The sequence below is a fragment of the Schistocerca serialis genome, chromosome 1 (assembly GCF_023864345.2).
Source record: "Schistocerca serialis cubense isolate TAMUIC-IGC-003099 chromosome 1, iqSchSeri2.2, whole genome shotgun sequence".
NCBI lineage: Eukaryota > Metazoa > Arthropoda > Insecta > Orthoptera > Acrididae > Schistocerca > Schistocerca serialis.
In genome coordinates this window covers 992,437,205-992,463,034 of record NC_064638.1, presented here as the reverse complement: position 1 = coordinate 992,463,034, position 25,830 = coordinate 992,437,205, and the positions used below count along the sequence as shown (strand labels likewise).

The 25,830-nt window shown below is 37.9% G+C and overlaps 1 protein-coding gene across 1 annotated transcript in view; it reads right to left on the bottom strand.

The window, feature by feature from the left end:
* LOC126412958 (flotillin-1) overlaps positions 1–25,830 on the bottom strand; it is a 139,633-nt gene that overhangs the window by 5,413 nt on the left and 108,390 nt on the right. Inside the window, exons 9-10 of the mRNA XM_050082853.1 lie at positions 12,987–13,197; positions 9,909–10,073 (exon numbers count right to left, since the gene is read on the bottom strand). Of these exons, the coding sequence (XP_049938810.1) occupies positions 9,909–10,073; positions 12,987–13,197 (376 nt within the window). The remainder of the gene's footprint in view (positions 1–9,908; positions 10,074–12,986; positions 13,198–25,830) is intronic.

The window sequence follows — 25,830 nt, the reverse complement described above, 5'->3', positions numbered from 1 at the left end:
TATGTACAGAAAAGGTAGCCCTTCATTAAAAGCTGTATTCTTACTTTTCTTTTATTGTGGTTGAATGTAGGTGTATTACTACTCAGATAGAGGAACTATCTTGACAAGAGCCCACCTCCCCATCTTTTTGCAATTAATATTCTGCTAACTTACATTCTCCACAGATGAATAGCATTTTTGCCTTCTCTTTGCTGGTGTGCATTGCACTCACACAACCTTTCAACACACATGACTGAATGACAGGTATGCAGTTTCCTTGTGCTTCAATTTGTTTACTGTTAACTTCTGTAAGTGGATGAGTTACGTTACCCCATCAACCTTCACTGTGTTTAAGTACAGGGGGAAAAAATGTCTCCTTGAGGCTTAACAACTTCTGCTTGATACATTTCTTATTTTATTCTGGACAAAGTGTTATTTGGGGGTACCAAAATAAAAGTGACACCCTGTATTAAAGTGCTGACTGAATATTGTCTTAAAATAGAAATTTAAAGTTATGAGAATGCTGACTTTTGAAAAGCTTTCTACGTTATTTGGATGCAGATTAATTTGTTCTTCAGTTGGTTATTTTTAATAGATTTTCAGTAAAATCATTTTAATGACACAAAATAACCACTTGGGTTTCTGTACCCTTCACTGGGCCCACCTCCAGGTCACAGATACTGGAAGGCCCTGAAGATATTCTGGGTATGGGGAAATCCAAAGGCAGTTGTGCCCAGACTGGGCAGCAATTTGTCAGTGTCTTTTCCCCAAGTTAGGAGCAGCTGAGAAAATCCTCCAGGGATACCAACCTGTAGCTCTAACAATAATAATGACCCCTTACAAACACTGTCAGTCATGGAAGAGTGTGATGTGAAACAAATTATCCCATTATCAAAGTGCACAAGCAGACAAGCCAGATTCTGGGGAGTCTGCATCATCATCACACAGATATGAATGAGTGTTTTGGAACCTCAAGCAAGATGGAGCATAAAAAGCCAAATTACATAGCTATTTTCAATGTAAATCCTATCCTAAGAACTCAGAGACAACCCTCTTACAGAAAGCCTAAAAAAAAAAAAAATTACAGAATTCTTGTAATGTCATGACAAGAAACGAGATACATGGCTGAAAATAATTTTCATTCTAGAGGTTTCAGAATATACAAAGCATATGTGGGGCAGGTGGGGCGGAGGGGGGGGGGGGGGGGGGGGGGGGGAAGAAGAATAAGAAGATAAACACACATGGCACCTTGGAATTGACTTCACAATTGACTAACATCCTTGGATCCATTATCAGCTATCAAATCTGTTAACAGAATATACACCAATGTGAATGTGTGAATGCAAATGATCCCACAACTGGAGACAATAAAAAGGACAAAGAGAAGGTCAAACTTTTTTGGGACAAACTAGATGACACTTGGCAAACATTTCCAGAAAACCACAATGTCCTACTGTTGGCTGACTTCAATGCCCACGTAAAGAACGAGAAGAAATACAAAATTATTGTTCGAAACTATGCAGCATATATGGTGTCAGATTGATTGGTGTTGGTAGGAAAGATTCAGATGGTGCAGGCTGTGACGTAGTTATGGGAATGAAGCATGCTGTGTTGGGCATGTTTAGTGACTGGACGGTCTGGCTGTCTCTTGGCCACTGTCTGTCCATGGTCATTCATGCAGACAGAAAGCTCACTGATTGTCATAACCACATAGAAAGCAGCACAGTGGTTGCAGCTTAGTTTGCAGATCATATGACTGCTTTCATAGGCCTTTGTTGGGATGGGTGAGGCTTGTGAGTGGACTGGAGAAGGTAGTGGTAGCAGGGGGTTTGGGGCAAGTCTGTCATCTACGTCTTTTGCAGGGATATGAGTCACGAGACAAGAGGTTTGGAATAGGGATAGACAAGGATAATGCATAGGGGGTGGGTGGAGGAGTGCCACTGGGGAAGGGATGGGAAGGCTAGTGAGTAAGACATTCCTCATTTCAGGACACAAAGAGAGGTAACCAAAACCCTGGTGGAGAAAGTGATTATGTTGCTCCCATCTGGATGGTATTGAGTCAAGAGAGGAGTGCTCCTTTGCGGTCAGAAGGTGGGAATGTGGGAGGCAGTAGGTGACTGCAGGGACAAAGCATAGGAGATTTTTTATGTAGAATGGGAGCTGATAACCTCGTCGTTGTGTGCCCTAAAACACTAATCATCATCATCATCTTTTTTATGTAGAAGGCTTAAAGAGTAATTTTGATCTGTGAAGACCTGTGATACATTTGGAGAGGGACTGCTTGTCACTACAGATGCAGTTGCCATGGGTGGCTTGACTGAAGATAAGGGACTTCTTGGTATGAAATGGGTAGCAGCTGCCGAAATGGAGGTATTGCTGGTAGTTGGAAGGTTTAACATGGACAGCCTGCTTCACAGCCTAAGCCATCTGTATTTGTCCTGCCAACACCAGCTTTTCTGAAGTGCACAGGCAGGAACTCTCCTAGCCATACATCCGATGTTTTTGTAAAGTCCTTCCCCCACCCCTGCTCTGCCATCTCTCCCTCTCCCCATCCCAGCCTCCTCCTTACCATTGCTACGAACGGATTGCTTCTCCCTTCAGACGTAGTTGCTGTGCACTCTAGCCCCAGCAGCCAGAGACAGTGGTTTTTTGTGTGTGTGTGTGTGTGTGTGTGTGTGTGTGTGTGTGTGTGTTGTAAGATCGAATGTATAGCAGTTGTCTGGTTGTGCCTGGCCGTGATTCAAAGTCTTCTTATCATGAATGTCACTCTTAGAAGTAACACACAAGATATTCTCTGAAGTCTTACTAAACAGAGCAGAACCCCAATTACATCACCACCTAGAAGAATACCAAGCAGACTGCAGGAAAGGAAGATCCTGCGCAGAACAAAACCTAAACCTTAAAAACCTCACGGCCTACCAAAAATCAAGACCAAAATCATGTGTTATCACTTTCATTGACTTTAAAAAAGCACATGACTCAACAGACTGGGAATCTCTCTATGCTAAAATAACTAATTGCAGAAAAAAAAAAAAAAACAGAACCCTAAGCAGAGAAACCCTTACCAACACAGTACCATGGACGTTATTCCCTGATGTCTTAAGTCATGCCCTATCATCCTTTGTCAGCCTTTTTCCATATATTCCTTTCCTCAGCAATTCAGTGGGGCATGTCCTCATTCCTTTCCTTACCAATCCACCTAATGTTCAACATTCTTCTGATCGCCATATCTCAAATGCTTTGATTCTCTTCTGTTCCAGTTTTCCCACAGTCCATATTTCACTGCCATACAATGCTGTACTCCAATCATACATTCTCAGACATTTCTTCCTCAAATTAAGGCCTATGTTTGACACTAGTAGACTTCTCTTGGCCAGGAATGCCCTTTTTGCCAGTGCTACTCTGCTTTTTAAGTCCTTCTTGCCCTGTCTATCATGAATTATTTTGCTGCCTAGGTAGCAGAATTCCATAACTCCATGACCATCAATCCTGATGTTAAGTTACACACTGTTTTCATTTCTGCTACTTCTCATTACTTTTGTCTTTCTTCAATTTACTCTCAAACCATATTCTATACTCATCAAACTAATCATTTCATTCATCAGGTCCTTTAATTCTTCTTCACTTTCACTGAGGACAGCATCATCTTCAGTGAATTTTAACAGTGATGTTCTTTCACCACTCTTGAACCTTTCTTTTCTTCTTGTCACTGCTTCTTCGATCTATACATTGAACAGCAGAGGTGAAAGACTACATCCATGTCTTACATCCTTTTTAATCCGAGCACTTTGTTCTTGGTCCTCCACTCTTGGTTCTTGCACTTACTGTATTTTACCAAATTTTCCCTCTAGCTTACCCCTATTTTTTATCATCTTGCACCATTTAACATTGTTGAATGCTTTTCCAGATAGACAAAAGCTATGAATTTGTTGGGATTTTTCTTTAGTTTTGCTTCCATTATCAACCGCAACATCAGAATTGCTACTCTGGTGCCTTTGCCTTTCCTAAAGTCAAACTGATTATCACTTAACAAAATCACATTTTTTTCCATTCTTCTGTACATTATTGTTGTTAGCAAGGTGGATGCACGAGATGTTAAGCTGACTGTACAGTAATTCTCGCACTTGTTGGCTCTTGCTATCTTTGGAATTGTGTGGATGATGATTGCCCAAAAGTCTGATGGTATATCACTAGTCCCATATATTCTACACACCAATGTGAATAATCATTTTGTTGTGACTTCCCCCAACGATTTTAGGAATTCCGAATGAATGTTATCTGTCCCTTCTGCCGTACTTGATTTTAAGGCTTCCACAACTCTTTTGAATTCTGATTCTAGTACTGGATACCCTATTTCTTCCCTACTGACTCCTGTTTCTTCTTCCATCACATCATCTGGTAAGTCCTCCCCCTTATGGAGGCCTTCAATATACTCCTTCCACCTATTCACTCTCTCCTCTGCATTAATTGCACTCTTAATGTTACTACCTTCGCTTTTGACTTCACCAAAGTTTGTTTTGACTCTTTTATACACCGAGTCAGTCCTTCTGACAATTATTTTTTCCTCAACTTCTTCACATTTTTAAAGTAGCAATTTTGTCTTAGCTTCCTTGTGCTTCCTGTTTATTTCATTCCTAAGTGAATTATATTTCTGAATTTCCCTAAACATTATTGTTCTTCTATCTTTTGTCAATCAAAGGTTCAAATGGCTCTAAGCACTATGGAACTTAACATCTGAGATCATCAGTCCTCTAGATTTAGAACTAACTAACCTAAGGACATCACAAATATCCATGCCTGTTTTGTCAATCAGCTGAAACATTTCTTTTATGACCCATGGTTTCTTCACAGTCACCTTCATTTTACTTACATTTTTCTCTCTGATTTCTGTGATCGCCCTTTTTAGAGATGTCCATTCCTCTTCAACAGAACTGCCTACCAAGCTATTCATTAGTTTCTGCAGCCTCGGAGAACTTCAAGCATATCTCTTCATTCCTTAGTACTTTTGTATCCCATTTCTTTGTGCATTGATTATTCCTGACTAGTCTCTTAAACTTTAGCATACTCTTCATCATTACCAAATGCTGATAGGAGTCTACCAAATTTTGAAATGAGTCTATATCTGCCCCTGGGTACAGCTTACAATCCAATATCTGATTTCAGAATTTCTGCCCCACCATGATGTAATCTAATTGAAATCTTCCTGTATCTCCTGGCCTTCTCCAAGTATACCTTCTCATCTTGTGATTCTTGAACAGAGTATTCGCTATTACTATCTGAAATTTACGGCAGATTCAATTAATCTTTCTCCTCTCTCATTTCTATTACCAAGCCCATAATCTCCTGGAACTCTCTCTTCTACTCTTTCCCCTGCAACAGCATCCCTATCCCCCATGACTAATGAATTTTCCTCTCCCTTTATATACTGGTTTATCCATTCAATTTCCTCATACAATTTCTCTATCTCTTCATCCTTTGTTTGTGACATTGGCATGATACCTAACCTATTGTTGTTGGTGTTGGCTTGCTGTTGAATCTAATGAGAACAACCCTATCGCTGAACTGTTCACAGTGAATCACTCTGTCTTCTACCTTCCTATTCATAACACATCCTACTCCTGTTATACCATTTTCTGCTGTTGTTGGTATTACCCTATACTTGTCTGAAAAGAAACCTGTTCTTCTTTCCATTTCACTTCACTGATACCCTGTTTCAGATTTTCTAGCTTCCCTACCACCTTCAAACTTCTGACATTCCATGCCCTGATTCTTGGAACATTATCCTTTCATTGGTTATTCAATCTTGTTCTTATGATCACCTGCTTCTTGGCAGTCTCCTCCCGAAGATCCAAACGGGGGACTAGTCTAGAATTTTTTGCCAATGGAGAGATGACCATTACACTTTTCCAATTATGGGCCACATGTCCTCTCCCTATAGTATTTAACTGTGGCCAAAAAGGTAGTCAGAACTGCCTAGTCTTTGCAGATGATATGGCCCTGCTAGCCGAGACCTGGGAGGAATCCAAAGAACAGACCCCCAGACTGCAAAAAGAAGCATAAAAAACTGGTCTCATAATCTCTTTGAAAAGATCAAAATAATGACAAACATAAATAACCCACCAAAACATCTTGAAATGGGACAACAAAAAAATTGAAGCTGTGGAAGAGTTCAAATATCTTTGAGAATATATCAGCTGGAATGCCCTTGAGTAATAGGCTATGGACAATTTTGGTAAACATTTTTGGAATACAGTGATCAATTGTTATATTTAGATTAAAGTTCAGTCTTGATCACGTCTGTTTTAATGGGTAACCGGTTTCGGTTTTTTTTTATAAAACCATCATCAGACCCATTGGCTCCCTTGGGTTGGTAGGTGGAGCTCTCCTTGCTGCTGTGCAGTCAACTGACTGCACAGCAGCAAGGAGAGCTCCACCTACCAACCCAAGGGAGCCAATGGGTCTGATGATGGTTTTATAAAAAAAACCGAAACCGGTTACCCATTAAAACAGACGTGATCAAGACTGAACTTTAATCTAAAAATAGGCTATGGAATCTATCAGAAATGAAGCTGAACTGGTCTTCTACCTAAAAAAAAAAAAAAAAAAAAGTCTCTGGTTGGAGATCAAAGAAAGGAAGATATTAACAATAATCCTAGGCCCGAAATTCCAGTACAGCCAACTAAGCCACATCAGAAACAAAACCCTTTACCAAACAACCAAGAAAATCCTCAACTCAGTAAAGAAAAGAATTGCTGAGTCACTCATACGCACAACAAAAAGATTCTCACAATTATAGCTTTCAGTCATTAAGGCCGTTTTTAACAATAGGCACGCTAAATGGTGAGTAGTAACTTTCCTTCTCAATATTGTTACATTCCATCCTGGATTTTACATTGTTTGAAGAAAAACATTGATTTTTATGGACACATCCTCAGAATGAACTCAAACAGATTAACCAAATAATTTTTTTGATACTTCCACGGCACAAAAAGCAAACCAATTTGCTTTACGGAAATGGAGAAGGTTTCAAAAGAACTCCAAATTGCAAAAAAATACACTTACAGATTAAACTGCAAAAAATTATCCTAAGATAAGAAAGAAAGAGAGGTTCCAAGTCAAAAACAAAACCAAACAGATGAACCACATCTCTGATGAAGAAAGGAAAGCAAGATCAGAAGGATTAAAACAATACTGGGCTAATACAAAGACACAGAACATTACTAAGTGATTGATCTAACGTACCCCAAAGTTGGGTGAAATGAAAGAAGAAAATAAGATGTGCGACATCAATAAATATAATTGATCAATACATTTTCATTTTCAATAGAAGACTAAAAAGCAATAAAAATAAAACAAAACTGGTTAATATAAGAATAAACAGCAACAATCTAAGTAGCATATTTTTATTCTTTATATTAGGGATGACTGCTTTTAGTTACCATGACAATCATATGACCAAAATTAATTTAGCCAGATGATGGTTATGACAATCGCAACAAGTCATCACCAACAGAAACTTTAAAAATGTGACTTAGACAGTTAATAATTATTCTTATAACAACACGTTAACTTTCAGAAGGGAACTTTGACACATAACTGCAATGTTAAAACAAAATTTTAAAATTGTAATGGATTGTGCTACATTCAAAATGACCATGAAGAAGTCTTGCTGGGTTGTGCATTTCTCTGTTTTGGTTTTTAGGTCATCTACTGTACTTTGGATTTCTCTTATATCTTCCTTAATTTCTATAAATCATTTAATGTTACTCTTTCTAGTCCACAACTTTTGTATTATTCTCTTACTAATTCTGTTTTCTGGTGTTCTAATCAAATTTCCAAAGAATAAGTTGTGATTCTTTCTGATTGTTCCTTTCAGTGGTTCTGCTTCCTTACATAGAGTTTCACTTGAAGCTATCCTTGAATGATTACTTATTTGATATTGTTTATCTATGCATCTCCTAACTATTGTTCTTTCTGCCTTGAGCATTCTGTCAATATTTGCTGTGTTAATTGTTTTGATGATTGTTTCAGGTGCATAAGTTATTTCCACTTGTGTATCTTGTGTAACTGTTTTATAATGCCGCTATTGATTTTTTTTTTTTTTAATCATTTGGTTTTGCTAATGTAATTTGCTATGTTCAGCTTTTTTGTTCGATTTTGCCATATCAGTTTTTCATTTTGGTCTGGTTTTAAAATAAAACACATAGATACTAACTTTTTAGTGATGGACAGACTTCTTTTCAAATTCAATGAGGGAAGAGAGACTTGGGCGATTCTATCTAATGTGAGATAATCAAGCTTGTGTATGATAAATCAACTTTAACACTGTTAAGCAAACCATGTTATTAAAATTAAAACAAATGGTCTTTGCTGAGAAGGTGATGATGATGAAGGTCCCAGAACTATGACATATGCCAAACTGAGGCAACCCTGGCCATATGAGTCATAATTCTCTTGAGAACTGAATGTGGAATTCAAAGATGGGAGATTTTCCTGCTGATGTGATGAATGACATACCAGAGAAGCTGATTAATGTGCAGTAATTTATGCAAGTTCAAGAAGAAACTATGTTCATGGAGAAACCTTGAGTTACATGTCCTGTTCCTTGGTGTCATTCATCGTTAGAGTTTGTAACCACAGGAGCAATAAATAGTTCATGTGAAAGTTGAAACAAATTTTCCTACAATATTAGCAGAATTTTATAAGAGTATTTGTTCACTATCCATTTGCAACATGAATGAAAGACTTATAGAATATGCAAGGATAATCTGAAAAATTAATGTAAGAGAAATAAACGATTTTTTTAACGTATGACTGCAGAAGATGCCAAAGATATTCCAGCGAGATACAGAATGAACTGAAAACCCACACACATGATCTCAGAAAGATGTCCATCTCTGTATAGTCTCCTCAGGGTGGACTGTATTTGCTATTTTTTCTCTATAAATAATAAAATGACATGGTAGCAAAATTTTATATCACAAAGATTTGTCACAAATCAAATGATATTTTAAATATTTTTGTAACTCCTAGCCAGACTCTGAATCTGGATCTAAGAGAAAAAACTGATACTCATGAAAAGGGAGATAACTGTGCTCCTTAGTTTAAATGACACTAAAAAGAATCTCATTGCATGTGACATGAAGCAGTGAGATTTACTGTGAAGACACAGAAAAGACAGCCAGGAGCACCAATTTTCAAATTAATATACTGATGTAGCAGGTCCCAATAGTTAACTACAGTAGTGATGATGGTTATGACTAGATGGTTAGTTAAGGTAGTGATGGTGGGCAATAGAAGGTTCAACAGCAAACATAATTTTGTCAGTCTTCTGTTTTGTTAGATTTGCTGCAATGAAATCTTTCAAATCAAATTACTACTCGATGCCAAATCACACAAAAGAATGTTGCAATTATCTTTTAATATGCATGAATATTGCAATAGGAATGCTCATAAATCAACAGTGCAGGCATATATGAATGCAATCCATAACTTATTAGATATCCCACTGAAAGCTTTTTTCATTCTCTTCTCTTACATGGAAACAAATCAATGAGGATATGACTATTAAAACTGGCTTTTCGCATTTTATGTACTTATGTTCTCGAGTCAGTTCTGTATTCAAATATTCCCACATTATCTTCACAATCACACACGCTTCTAGAAGATCAATTGTTCCCCATTTCCTTTCCAAACAACATCAAACATTTCTATCCACCACCCCCATAGTAATCGTGCTGTGCTGTGCAGTTTATCCATTTTAGAATTCACTCACCTATAATTTTATCTGATGGTCACATATAACCACACATGAATAGGCCCTAACAAAAGCAAATAAAAGTGCAATTTCTTTGGCACATTTACTCCCATTTTTTACGTGCTAAACAATGGCTCTCTTTGCGGAGATAGTTCCCGCAATTGTTCCTTACCTTCACAATATCAACACCTGTAAGAGTTTTTACCACTTCAGGGACTTTACTGACAATACTAAGGACTTCACCAGTGAGCTTGGCAGCACCAACCTCACCATTTCCTGCTGATACCATAGTTATCTTCTTTGCCTGTGACAGAGGAGCAGCAACTTCTGCTGCAACCTAAATTCAAAATATAATAAAATATTATGACACAGTAATTAAAGATATTCTTACCATATGTAAATCCTAATATATAACTTTTTATGTATGTGTAGTTCTAAAAGAAACACTGCAATGACCATGAGTGATACACTAATGTCAATATTTGTTACAATTAATTCACTTTAGACAGTAAACTATGGATTCAATCTTTTTGAATTCATCATGTCCCTTAGGAGAATTATGGAGATGTGGAATGAATCAAGGTATACATTTATAAAAGAGAAACAAGCTATAGGTATTTAATCTGTACAATGGTTTTTAATTGTCTCATAAGTGAAGAACATTTCTTTGGATCTTACACTGATAACTTCGGTCTCCTGCAGCTATCATTTCCTGGTATGGATAGAGCGCCTAGAGAGCCACCTGACGTATTTAAACACACTTGTGTGCACTCCACACACTCAGTCAGGTACCTGGGTAGCAGCTCCTGATTTGCACTGCTTTGCTGAGCCATTTTGGGGACCCTCAAATTCTGAACCCTATGGCACAAGCCATGTAAGTCACCCCCTAGTTCGCCGAAGAGCCTCTGGTGCAAGTGGTACACCTGATTCAGAACCAAGGGCCCATAATCAGTTCTGAGGACAATCGTGCAGATTGTGGGTTGAAATTCCAAGAGCAGGGCTGGAATTCTCTGCTGGTTGCTGTAATTATTCATTATGATCTTGGAGCACAGATGATAGGGATCATGTGTTTGAATGTGCACTGCAATCTGTAACTTGCTGTACACTGGTCTTTTAAAGCCTTTAGGAACAGATTCTTCAATATAAAGAACGGTACTCTCAGGGATGATTCACACATGCTTAACCTTTAGTGCTCCCTTTATCCTGCAATAAGACACAGCAAGTGAAGATTTTAACACTGGCTCTGTTGAAGTTTCAACTTGAGAACATACCTCAGACTTGTTGGTTGGGGAATGACTATAACATCATGAGATTTCTCTGATCCCTAACTCCCATTGTGATGTAACATTGTTGATTTCCCAATCTGACATGTTTTTCTACTCCCATATATAATCAAGTGTTTTCATGAATTTTTATCTTATTTTCAATACATTTCTCTGTTGGCATGTAACACCTACATCAAAATCTCACATTCTTAACTAAACTTAACTTCACTGGTATTTATTATTCAGATTATTATTTTGATTGACCTTATTCTACTGATATAATTGATTTTCCTTATGGCACTCATAATTAGGAAATACAATTGACTGATGCTAGCACTAAGTTTGATACACAGAAACCAATGGGCTAATCAATGTATCTAAGAAAAGTGACCTACACCATTCAAAAGTTAAGCATTCTGATTTTTAGAAAGTATTTTACATTACCTACAACTAATTAGCTTGCAAAATATTTAAACTGGAAGTTCAAAGCCACTTAAATATTCTATTGCAGAATTCATTATAACCACTGTTTGATTCCAAACTTTGAGTGCATACTTTTGTTACCTTAATTTTTCTGTAGAAAATGATATACAGCAATAACTAATTAACTCACTAATAAATAATTTCATGGAATTTACTCTAAGTTGCATTATGGCACTCCATATAAACAAAGGGATTCACACTGTGTAAGAAAAATGGTGTCCATATATTTTTCTAAATTTGTGATTGGCAACATTTTTTACAATCAAAACCAAATTAGTTCTTTCAGTTCATTCAAAAGAATAAAATCCAACCTAGTCCTTTTAAAAGCATTATGCAGTTTTCAAAATGACAATTTGTTCTTATGCTCATCTATAATAATTAGTTGGACATCAGGCAAAACTGACTGTTTGCAGTTTGTAAGTTTACAAGTAATCTCTATCTTTGTGTGTGCTCTCAAGTGTTGACTCATGCCACAAATATGTTCATTCTGTTAACTGAAGTACATGCACTGGTGACCACGAAACTCAAGAATTCTAAAGTTTAATAACTTTTGAGTGAATTCCGTAACTAAATTAATTGACATTTTAAATTGACTATGTTGTGTGGAGTGTGGAATGTCACTGAAATCAAATGGTATAGTGATGGGCACAGTGCCGCTCATTAGCGATTGACTTAATGGAAATGTACAGTGTACAGTACTCTTAAATTGTTGCAGGACAGTGCTTAGTACAAACTGTGTTGATTTTACATAAATGAACTGGTGCCACAAAAGAGCACTTAACTTTGTCACTGAACTGTGACTTGGTACGTACAGTAGGTCCCAACCTGGACATGTGCACTAATAAATTTCCATATTCTCTATAAACTAGACATTGTAATTAATAACGGAATCTTCAAAGGAATAAAATTTGTGTGTTAATGTCATCTAAAATATGGTGTAGTGTACATCTCTGAGCAAACACCACACCAAACTCATTTAAACTTTAGGCTGTGAAGAGATCAGGTTCTGCTACACTATGTACAGGGATGCTAGAACTACCAGTGGCACACTACTGCCAATCAAGTCAATGAGTGGTGTGAGGGCCTATATTTCCTGGAGAAGATTGAACTTTATGCACCTTTGATATGTCCAGTATGTATTACAAATGCTTGATAATACACATTCTGACCTCACATTCCTCGTATTCTGTACAGTTTCTGTCCTGGAAAGCACAAGACTTGACTCATAAATGACCATGAATCTTAACTCGTCCTACCTTAGAATTTTTTTTTCCTCTTCCTTAGCTCTATTTGCAGGAAGTATTTCATGTTTACTCTGTTTTCACAGGGAACCAGTTCTTGCTGTGAATGTTTGAGCCTTATTTAATGAAATTTCATCTTAACTTACACAATATTCACGTATTTGAATGTTTATTCTTTGGTATGTGTGATTACATTATAACAATTTGTGTGATATGTTTTCATATATAAATTACATTTAGTCAGAGTGTTCACCTATTTACCTTGGGTAATGTTTCAAGGAGCATATCAACCATTGCTGCTTCCTTGTAGTCCTTCCAGGCATCTGCTTTTTTTGCCATTTGTTCTGCTTCAGCTCGAGCCTTTGCCTCAATAGCAAATGCTTCTGCTTCTCCTCTGACACGAAGAGCTTCAGCTTCAGCCTCTGCTTCAAGTATCACTCTGTTTCTGTTTGCTTCAGCAAGTTTCTCCAACCTAAGCAAACATTGTAGTATTTCATACTTAATCTACTGCTGATCTTATTACTATTGCTAATGAGTATGATTTAATTTACACACTTCACATTTACATCTTTTTATTTTCTGCAAATATTCTAATACATTAAAATCAATGATAAACAATGGCATTTTAATACAGCTGAGAACTGTAACTATAGAAGATTACAATATATCACTATTTACTACAACTTAACTATCACGAGATATGACACACAAAGTCACAAACAGACTCTAAGTTCCCTCCCTCCACTGAAGAATCATTTTAAAGATTTTGGTAGATACAACTAATGGTTTCTTATGCTGTTTCACAAACCAGACATTTTTTGTGCTGTTAGACACATCAAATATGATAGCTACATCTCTAATTAACACAAATATGATAGCTACATCTCTAATTAACACAAATTATCAACTTTGCCAACATTAGGTATAATTTATAACTTGCAGACACACACACACACATATTTAAAATGAAGTCCAACAGGTGTGCTACCATTGTGGAACAAGATCCCATACAGTTCTGCTTTTGGTCACCACTTCCAGAAACTTTCAAAATGCTTAGGAAGCTATACCAAATGTTTAATCTATAATTAATCTGATACCTTTTTACACCTGTGATCTTCATTATATTTATATTATATATACACTCCTGGAAATTGAAATAAGAACACCGTGAATTCATTGTCCCAGGAAGGGGAAACTTTAATGACACATTCCTGGGGTCAGATACATCACATGATCACACTGACAGAACCACAGGCACATAGACACAGGCAACAGAGCATGCACAATGTCGGCACTAGTACAGTGTATATCCACCTTTCGCAGCAATGCAGGCTGCTATTCTCCCATGGAGACGATCGTAGAGATGCTGGATGTAGTCCTGTGGAACGGCTTGCCATGCCATTTCCACCTGGCGCCTCAGTTGGACCAGCGTTCGTGCTGGCCGTGCAGACCGCGTGAGACGACGCTTCATCCAGTCCCAAACATGCTCAATGGGGGACAGATCCGGAGATCTTGCTGGCCAGGGTAGTTGACTTACACCTTCTAGAGCACGTTGGGTGGCACGGGATACATGCGGACGTGCACTGTCCTGTTGGAACAGCAAGTTCCCTTGCCGGTCTAGGAATGGTAGAACGATGGGTTCGATGACGGTTTGGATGTACCGTGCACTATTCAGTGTCCCCTCGACGATCACCAGTGGTGTACGGCCAGTGTAGGAGATCGCTCCCCACACCATGATGCCGGGTGTTGGCCCTGTGTGCCTCGGTCGTATGCAGTCCTGATTGTGGCGCTCACCTGCACGGCGCCAAACACGCATACGACCATCATTGGCACCAAGGCAGAAGCGACTCTCATCGCTGAAGACGACACGTCTCCATTCGTCCCTCCATTCACGCCTGTCGCGACACCACTGGAGGCGGGCTGCACGATGTTGGGGCGTGAGCGGAAGACGGCCTAACGGTGTGCGGGACCATAGCCCAGCTTCATGGAGACGGTTGCGAATGGTCCTCGCCAATACCCCAGGAGCAACAGTGTCCCTAATTTGTTGGGAAGTGGCGGTGCGGTCCTCTACGGCACTGCGTAGGATCCTACGGTCTTGGCGTGCATCCGTGCGTCGCTGCGGTCCGGTCCCAGGTCGACGGGCACGTGCACCTTCCGCCGACCACTGGCGACAACATCGATGTACTGTGGAGACCTCACACCTCACGTGTTGAGCAATTCGGCGGTACGTCCACCCGGCCTCCCGCATGCCCACTATACGCCCTCGCTCAAAGTCCGTCAACTGCACATACGGTTCACGTCCACGCTGTCGCGGCATGCTACCAGTGTTATACACTGCGATGGAGCTCCGTATGCCACGGCAAACTGGCTGACACTGACGGCGGCGGTGCACAAATGCTGCGCAGCTAGCGCCATTCTACGGCCAACACCGCGGTTCCTGGTGTGTCCGCTGTGCCGTGCGTGTGATCATTGCTTGTACAGCCCTCTCGCAATGTCCGGAGCAAGTATGGTGGGTCTGACACACCGGTGTCAATGTGTTCTTTTTTCCATTTCCAGGAGTGTATATTAACTATAATAATAATAATAATAATAATAATAATAATAATAATAATAATAATAACTTGTAGAGAAAAAAAGCATAAAATTCTTTTACAAACTTATGTCAGACAAGCACTGACTGGTAAGATCCATTTGCGTAATTGGCACTGCATCTCAAGATCAAATTGTACAATTCAGTTTTATCACAGGTTATCACACTGAACAATGATTTTGAGCTTCCAAAACTGAATATATTGTGGGAAGTATTGGAGATAACTGCCATCAAACCCCATGAGGGCACAAATGTTTTCTTAGGACCAATGAGTCCTTAAGACAGAAAAATCTGTTAAACAAGTGTCAGCCAATGATCCCAAGACAAAAGCCACACACAATATGTCAAAATGTAATTTCCTTTTTATCAATGGTCGCAGGCACCTGGATAAACTCCCATTTTCCAGGAAATTTCTTTTGTTTTAATTCATTGAATCAACAAAAGATCATGGCCAAGGAAGAGAAGATTCTCTAAATTCAATTGCTGAAGATATGCTCAGTCATGCACAAACAGAATTCATAACAAATTATCACACAGAAATAAGCCCTTTCAACTGCATGACAAAAAGTGAACAAACTGAGAAGCTAAGGAAATTTGGGTCTTCCAGCTTTCCTAATAGAGGTACAAAATTGTTACTATAGATTACACTGACTTCTGCTGTCACATGTCTATAGATTACACTGGTTTCTGCTGTCACATGTCTTTCTTTGATGTGCAACAGCAGTCTAAACCAAAGTAATTCTCAGTGAATATGATATACTTAGTTTTTATCTACTAAAATTTGGTTAGTTTTTATCTACTAAAATTTGCATTGATGCATGTTTGTTATTACTTTACTACTGGATCTGCATTGTTTAACAGTCATGACTGGACAGACTAAATCAGAAGTAAATAAACAATATGAGATTTTACAATTTTTCATATAACATATGAAAAATGTTGTTCAGAATGATAATACACATAACATATGAAAACAATATTATTTTGTCCAATCAATTTGGTCACTGTTGAAAAATTCTTAAACAGAGTATAAAAGGTGCTCTTTCTAGGCCTGTGAAATTCTCCTTTTGAATGTTCCTGGCAACAGACATTGGATTTCTTGAGACAATGTTTTGAATATTTTTAGAGCAACCACTGGAAAACTATCTTGTGTTCCAGACAGCCTACAGCTTTGTATTTCAAAGTGCCTCTTGTTGCACGTGTCATAATTATGTACTGTATGTCTTGTCTCATGCTGAAAGACCCTTAGTTTTCTCTTACACTGTTGAGTGCAAAAGCACATACTGGTGAAAAAGCTGAAAATGGTCATTGTTCCTAACTGGCCAAATACAGTGGATCTTGGACCTTTTGGGTTAAGTTGAAACAGGTGATAGTGGGTCCACAACCAATTATAAGGAGAAAGGGAACCAAGAATTGGAAATGCATATTTATTGTATTATGGACATACTCAGCATACACTCACAACATAGCTCATAATAATTGTTCAAAACGGTGACAGCCAGTCTCAGTGCATGCGTGGCAATGATACATGAATTCTGCTGCACTCTCAAAGATCCCTGGTGTCTGTTGCACCAGGAGATGGACAGCTTGGACCCTAGCAAGCAGGTCTTCATCTATTTCTACAGGGGTTTCATACACAAATGTCTTGACATAACTGCAGAGGAAAAACCCCAGAGGTGCGAGATCTGGTGATAACAATGGCCATGGGACAGGACCACCTCTTCCAATCCAATGATGGGGGTATGTGTTGTTCAAGTGCTCGTGGATTATCATTGCAGTGGGCTGGTGCGCCATCTTGTTGAAGTCACATCCTATCGCAGACAACAAGGGATGCAGTGTCCAAGACGCAGCACATCTCACAGGAACATCAGGTCACACGGGACCAGTTAAATGGGGAGGCAGCAATTAATGTCCCATCAAATAATCTCAGATGAAGCCTGCCCATAAGTTAACAGAAAACTGCTTCTTGCTGCCACTGATGTGGGTGGCACCAGAACTGCATGTACCATTGCAATACAAGCATTGAGACTGGAGGGTGTTGGCTTGAACAATTACTATAAGCTACACTCTTGTTACAAGATGTACGCTGTGTATGTCCATAAAACAATAAATATGAATTTCTGACCACTGGTTCCCTGTCTAAGTATGACCAGTTGTGGCCCACTATCACCCATTTCAATCTGACAAAAAGATTCGAGACACCCCTGTATAGGCTTCCAGTGCTCTAGTCTTTTGCTTGAAGTGATGATACTAACAAATTTTTTTAGCATTTACATGTGCTCGCAACCTGAAGAGTGCCCCCATAACAGTAGTCCATAATTAATGTGGATATGACATAGTATGTAACTTAAGGAGGAGCCAAAGGAAAAATACATCTGTGTCATTTAGTGATAATTTTTTATAGTTTCAAGCCAAGAAGAAAATAAAAATGTGAAAAACCAGCCTGCTAACTCACAGATAAGTCACAACAACATCCTATTTTTAAACATTCAGGGTCTTGAAAGTAAAGTTGAAATTCTGGAGCAGTCATTGCCACAGAATAAGTATTCTTTCTTATGTCTATCAGAACATTGGCTTAAACCAGAACAAATACAATACTATGTACCAGAAGGTTATAAACATGGAAACAGTTTTTGCAGATCTCAGTACCGTTATGGTGGTACTGTTATCTATGTTTCAAATGAAATAGAGTGTAGAGCACTAGATCTTAGTTGGGCATGTGTAGAGAAACACTCTGAAATTACCGGGATCATATGCGATATAATGAAACTTATCATACTATGTATCTACCATTCCCCTGACTCAGATGATAAAACTTTTTTAGATAATTTAGACAGTGTACTCTGCTACATAACGAAATGGAAACAGTATGTAACTGTCATTGGGGGAGACTTTAATTCAAGCTTTGATGTAACATGTAACAAACCCAGTGTAAATAAGTTACTGAATATGCTAAGGCAGCACAACTTCCATCATGTAAATTCAGAACCAACAAGACTACAAGTGTGCTTGGATAATGCTTTTGTCAACTGTGCTCGTGATATGTACTCCACCAAGGTAAAGGAATTTGTTTTCTCAGACCACTCCATGTGAACAGTAGAGTTAAGACATTTTATAAAAGGGAATGAGAGCAAGGCTGCACAAAATTTAACAAAATCTAATACCTTAATATTAACAAAACACAATCTCATAAAACTAACACACAAATTATTTCAAAACTGATTCCAGTGCCCAAACAGTTTACGAAACATTCCACAATTACTTAACAGGTACTTTACAAGCCCATATTGTTCAAAAGAAATACCACAAAACAAGAAAGGGTAAATTTTGGTACACCAAAGTACTGGAAAATCTAAAAAATAAGCTACTGCTGTTCAAGTGCCTTGCCAAAGTAAACAATTCTAATGAAATTAAGGATCTTGAAAAAATCACTAAGAAACTGTATAAGAAAGAGTTGCAATTGGCGAAACAAAGATACAACACAAATCTCATAAAAAATAGTAAAAACCGATGCAAAACAGCCTGGTCAGTAATTAATACTGTTAAAGGTGAAGTCAGAAACTTTGACAAGACAGTCCCAATACCAGCAGATACATTCAATAAATATTTTGTAAGCTGTGCTGATGATATCAAAAAGTTGATCAGTAAATCCAATGTAACATGTATAGATTATCTTAAGAGAACAAACCTAAATCATAATAGGGCCAGATCATCATTGAAACACTTTAAAGAGGTACGCCAACATGAAGTTCTTAAAATAGTCAAAGAAATGAAAAATTCATACAGTACAGATATTTTTAATATGTCAAACAATCTATTGAAAGAACTCATACAGTACATTGCGGAACCATTAACATATTCTATAAACCTGTGTCTCATAGAAGGGTTTTTTTTTCCTGATCCTCTCAAACTATCCAAGGTAACTCCAGTCTTTAAGAAGGGTGTCAAATCAGATCCTGCAAACTACAGACCAATTTCACTAATTCTAGTACTAGGAAAAGTCTTTGAAGGCATAATATATCACCAGATGTATGAGTACCTAGAACTAAATGATATGTTAAGTGCATCACAGTTTGGTTACAGAAAAGGAAGGTCAGCTATACATGCCATAGAGCTCTTAGTCAGAGACATTCTAGCAGCATTTGAGGACCATGTGCACACACAGGTAACCTTATGTGATATGAGCAAAAACTTTTGACTGTGTTGACCACTCACTTTTGCTCTCTAAACTTGAGTACTATGGAATATGTGATAAAAGTTTAAAACTCATCAAATCATACCTCGATAAAAGGAAACAGGTGGTGAGTTCAGGAAGTCATCTGTCAAACATACTTGAGGTTCAACACGGAGTGCCACAGGGATCTAAATTGGGACTACTTCTTTTCCTTGTACACATAAATGACTTACCAGGAAATATAGATGTAAAGACATATATGTATGGAGATGACACAACTTTTCTATCTGTAAACCATGTACTTGATAACCTTTTAAGTGATATGAAATTGGGAAAGAAAATGCAACATCATGGTTTAATGCCAATGGTCTGCTATTAAATGAGGAGAAGACCCAGAATATGTGGTTCAGTCTATCAAAGACTACAAAAATAGAAAAACAAAAGGCAAAGTTTTTAGGTATCGTACTTGACAACAGTCTAACATGGAACTCTCATGTTGATCTCATTGTGGTTAGGTTATCAAGAGTTATATATTTGCTGAAGAGACTTATGTGTTGTGTGACATTTGAGTATGTAAGGACAGCATACTTTGCCTTTTTTCAATCTGTTTTAAGGTATGGGTTAATACTCTGGGGAAACAGCACAAAAATAAATGAAATTATGGTGATCCAGAAGAAAGCAATCAGAGTAATGGCTAAGGTAGATAATAGAACACATTGTAAACCATTGTTCATTAAATATAAAATTTTAACAGTTATTAATTTATATATTTTTGACAGTGTTAACTACATACTTGCTGAACTACCTAATTTAAGTGTAACAAATCAAAGGCATGACTACTATACAAAACCCGTACTTCTCTGCTGTAGTCACAGAATAGATTAGCTAAAACTAACAATAGTCATAAGTATATGGCAATTAAAATATATAACAAATTGTCTAAAAATGGGTCAATCAAGCCTGACAAATTATTTAAAGAAAATGTTCATAACTTCTTGTTAACTAATCCATTATATTCATTAGAAGAATTTTTAGAAATGCCCAATATCAAGTTAATTACGTAAAATTTTATTTTGTGAAATTAATAGGTTAAGTGAACTGACGAAGCCTATTGCATGTAATAATGCTGAATGACCAATAAAGAATCTGAATACACTGTTACATGGTACTGGTCAGTCAGTTAATAGACTCTTTACTCCCCTCAGAAGGTGTATTATGTGGGAGAGCTTGGAGAACACATACACTGTGTGCTCACTCACTGATAGCTTGCTGTCAGTCATGGAGCCCTACAGTTTGACAGTGACCATGCCATGTAATGCTGCTGAGGCTGCACATAAGATGATGCATTTTTTCTTAATTAATTTTATTTTTATTTTTGACAAAACATTCTTTGATGTTTCTGAAGGGCACATCTGTTGCTTGGAGAGCTTGCGGGGCAGTTTTTCCTTTCGTAGAAAAGGTGGTGTCATAATCAGCAAACTGTAAAGTATGATTGTTACACTCTATATCACTGACATAAATAAGAAACAAGGGAGGTCCTCTGATGGATCCCTGGGGTACACTGTGCTCCAACTTACGTTCTTGGGAGATTAATCTATGGACTGACATCCGCCTTTGGTATTCAAGGTAAGATTGAAGAGTTGCCAGAACACCACCTCCAATACCAAACACTTTAGTTTACTGAGCAGTAGCTTGTGTGAGACAGAGTCAGATGCCTTACTAAGGTCATAGAGTGTCAGTGCCAACTCCCTTTGTCCTCTGACCTCTGCCATATCTTTTTAATTAAGTCCAATGCTGCTCTGACCATTGATTTTCTTTTTCAAAAACCATGCTGTGTGTCCTGGAAGAGTTTATTGTATTCAAAGCAACTTAGTATCTGGTGCTTTAACACAGGCACCATAACTTTTAGCTAAAATTGGGATTATTGTAATTGATGTAAAACTGGACACTTCACATTTTGATAGACTGGTACTGTCCATGCCAGTTTCAGGAGTTATGTGAAGACACGGAAGGATAAACATTCGTTGATTACTGTGGCTAGTGGTTGAGCAAACTCCAGAATAATTTCTTCTAACACTGTGCAGGACATGCTATAGATATCTGCACTCTCTGAATGCTTTTATGAATTCACTATTTTTACAATGTCCTTGGGGTGCACTAAATTTTGGTTTTTAATAGTGCAATGGCTTACATTTTTTTATGTGAGCCATAGAATCTAAGCATGAGTCTGGTATTTCACTTTCAGTATTTTTCACTATACTTTGTTAGGATAGTCTGATTGAAGACATCACAACTACAGGAATTTAAGGCAGAGGTAAACTACTTCCTCTGCTCATTTACCATATTCCAAGTTGATTTACAGGGATTTAATGACCCTGTCGTCGTATTTCTTTCCTGCATCCTCCACTCTCTTTCTGTAATATCTCTGGGCCCTTAAGTAGTTACAATGAAGCAGCCCTTTAGTTGGAAGAACTAAAGCTATCTTCATTCAGTTCCTGAACATTCTGACAATGCATTTTAGTTTATTTAACTCAGGTTTATACCACATCTTCCATTTAATAGGTTTTTCCCTCCCTTGTCATTTGCCCACAGGTATCTTCTTGGGGATTATTGCAAACATGTAACCAAATTTCATTCTTAAGGTGTGGAACAGACATTCATATGAGTCACTGCCCCCCCCCCCCCCCCCCATTCTTGCAATTTCCTGCTGTCAGTTTACACCAGACAGTGCTGCTTTCGGGTCATTCAGTCTCTCTTCTTCAATAATCCTTCTACTGAATGTGTAGCTTGAATGCTGTGTGCTTCATTGCAATTTACTGTTGCTTTTCATATTGAGTTACATCACTACTGTATTGTGATCTGCAATCACTGGTACAACTACACTGTTATTATAATCCAAAGTATTGAAGTTGGTAATAATGGGGTCTAGACAGTCATCACCCATTTTTGGGAGTTAGTTTGCTACAAACAGTCCACAGCTGTTTATAAAGCTTTAGAAGTCACCACACAATGCATATTTAGACTTAAGGCCTGTAAGGTAAGATAAACAGTTCCCCATCTGTACAATAAAGTTTTCAAATTTACTTTCTGGTGAATGATATACAGGGATAATAATGAGATCTATATTTGTTAACACTATTGTAGCCAGTTCATGATCCTTGTCCGTACATAAATTTTTTTTATACGATTTCCTGTACATTAAGCTTTTTGTTTGCATACAGTGACACACCACTATGCACCTAGTCAACAGATCTGTAATAGTCACCATCTCCTTCAGTCAACCAGCACTCACAGATACATAAAACATCTGGTTTCACTATGTCAAAAAAAAAAAAAAAGATAAAAGGTTCACCTTGGTTCTTACAACACTGCACATTAGTACTTGATATAACTAAAGGCATTTTATGTCAGCACTAACATCATTTCTTGTGTGAATACATGGCCCGGGTTTTCAATTTCACACTCCATTTTACAGGGGCACTGGTTGATCTCTGGAATAAGAACTACAAACAGTAATGTCCATTACTTTGTCCTTTAGCTGAAATTCGGCACCAATCTTAAAATTACTGATTACAATCTTAGTTTCTAGTTTCTATGCTTGAAAGTTGCTGTAACCTGGAAAGAATTTTTCCAGAAATTTTTCTACATTTTCAGTTGTTGTGGCATTTTTCACTTTTCCTAAATGGAACAATAACCTTTTCTCTCCAAACAGCACTTCTTGCTCATCACCAGTGTCTGTTATCAGATTTTTTCTATGTCTGGCAGTTGAATTTCTGACTCATTCCATGGCAGATGCCATGCCTCTACAGGTTTCTGAAATGGATGCCAGGCCTCTACAGGTTTCTGAAGTGCAGTCTTATATCACTTCGTGCATGCTGTCTGTTGTTCTGTAGTGGATGGTATTTGATAATCACTACAATGAGCAGTTCTTCTCCTTGATGTACCTCATGCCGGTCTGTATTTCTACTGGGTAAAAGTTTCTCCTCTGAAAGACTCACAGAGAAAGACTATTCTCATAATTACTGATTTATTCTGTTAACAGAAATATTATTCAGAGATCGGTTCTGTGTTGCTTCATGGATTTGTAGGCTCATTATTATTATTATTATAACTATTATAACTTGCTCCAATACATTACATAGGCCTGTCATAATTGCAATGTTGTTTTCCTGTCCCCACTCAGTTTTATAATGAATTTAGGGGCTGTGATGCACTTTGATTTGAATTTTGAATATTTGTACTAGACCTGTGTGTTACAAACTCAATAACGGACTCTCGATTTGGATTTAAGCATTAGTGGGACCATTTTTAGCAGCCAGTATAATACTTTTTTGCACTTTTCCACTTTTTGTTAAAAAAAAAAAGATGTGATGCTAGATGCTTTAACCTAGAATTTTGTAATGATCAGTGTCGAGTTGCATCATTTTCAAATTGTCTTTTATTAACTCTCTAACTGAACCTATTAACCTCAAAAAGTTTTTTGTATCATCGACACTAGAGGCATTGTTTTGCTTCCGGTAAGTCAACTGTACCTGGTGTACAAGGTGGTATAAATGAATTGTCTTGTACGTAAGAACTTTTGCACTGATTATACATTTCAATATCGTCACCCGCCTTCATTATTTTGCTGTTACGAGGCCTCTTTCTAGTTACTTCTGTAAGTTCGGTTTGTAACCTAGCTTCACATGTATGACAATTTTGATGTGCAAAGAACATGGGGCCACACTATGTCTGAGAGACACCCATTAAAACTGCTGATCCATGACTTGGAAATTTGAATTCTATGTCAGGTTACTCTTCTTGTTGGCAAAGGTAATACTTACCTAAGGGACGAAAGATTTCTACACTGTATTTTGAATCATGTAAACTTATTCCGTGATTATTTGTATTTTAATTGTCATGTACATTAAGCATTTCAAGAAGGTCCCAATAGTAGAGAAGTCTTCGTCTTTTTCCTGGCCTGTATCCCATATCTTCATGGGATTGGCATTTTAATTATTGGATTTGTCAATATTAGTGGTATAGGGTGACCAGATGCCCTTCCGGTAACCACCCCTTTCTACCGGGATGGAAATTGTGTACCCCAATTGTCTGCATATATTGTTATCCCATGTGATACTATGTGAATGTTTTCTGAATGTTTGTGAATCATGTGACTGAGACATGACTTTGGTACCAGCCTGGTATTCACCTAGTCAAATGTGTGAAACTACCTAAAAACCACATCCAGGCTCGCCAGAACACTGGCTCTTGTCATTTCGTTAATTCATCTGGCAGATCTGATCTGGGGCTGGTGCACCCCCTTGAGTACCAGAAACTGTGTGCTAATGAATGTAACTATCTGGGCAGGTCATTGGAGAAGCATGGATCAGCAATACAAAGCAAGTATTTACTGTGCAATAAATATCTAACTACAGAATGTGAAAAAGTTTTAAGGTCACATCAATAAATATTTTTGTTAACAAATTGTTGATGGCTATTTTTTAAATTGTAAAATGGGTATTAATTTCTGAATAAACCTGGTATGAACTTCAAGAGAGATGGAACAGTTCAAGTATGAAATTTGAAGGCGATTTTATGTGCAGGGTGTTCAGAAGTTCCCATTACAAACTTCGAGGACTTGTAGAAGGGAGTGAGCACATAATATTTTGAATAGGAACCCATATCTAAAACTGTTTCAATTCAGATGTTTAATTCATCCAGTGCTGCTTGAGGAATGTAATTGGGCATGACACAATACAATTATTGGGTAACAATTCAGAAGGAAACATAATGAAATAGCCACTTAACACTTTAGCATGTTTGTCTGTATTAATACTTAAGCATTAAGTGTTATAGTTATTCCAAAACAAAAAAAGGAATCCCACATACTGTACACACAGAACAGTACTGATGCATTACAACAACGGCTTGATGTAGCGACCACCAACATTGTTGCAGACATCGTTCTAGCCGCTGCACTAGAAATTGAAGAGACAACATGCGGGATGGAGAGTATGTACCAGAACATTGTTTGTAGGTACAGACATTGTACCTACAAAGCATGTTCTGGTACACACTCTCCAAACAACCTGATGTCTCTTCTATTTCTAGTGCAGCACCCAGAACTCTTACCAGCAGATCTTCCTCTGTCTCTGTAGGAGACTTGCAAATTAAACTTCGCATATGACTCCAGCCCTGACATGGCTGTTTCCATGAATTCAGAACACAGTCCCTAGCAAACTTATACTCATCTGTGAACAGAATAGGAGTTAAATCTGTGACCACTCTGGTCACATTGCTGGACCACTTTGGCCTATCCATCTTCCACCATATCGTCTGTTGAAATATCTCCGAACTGC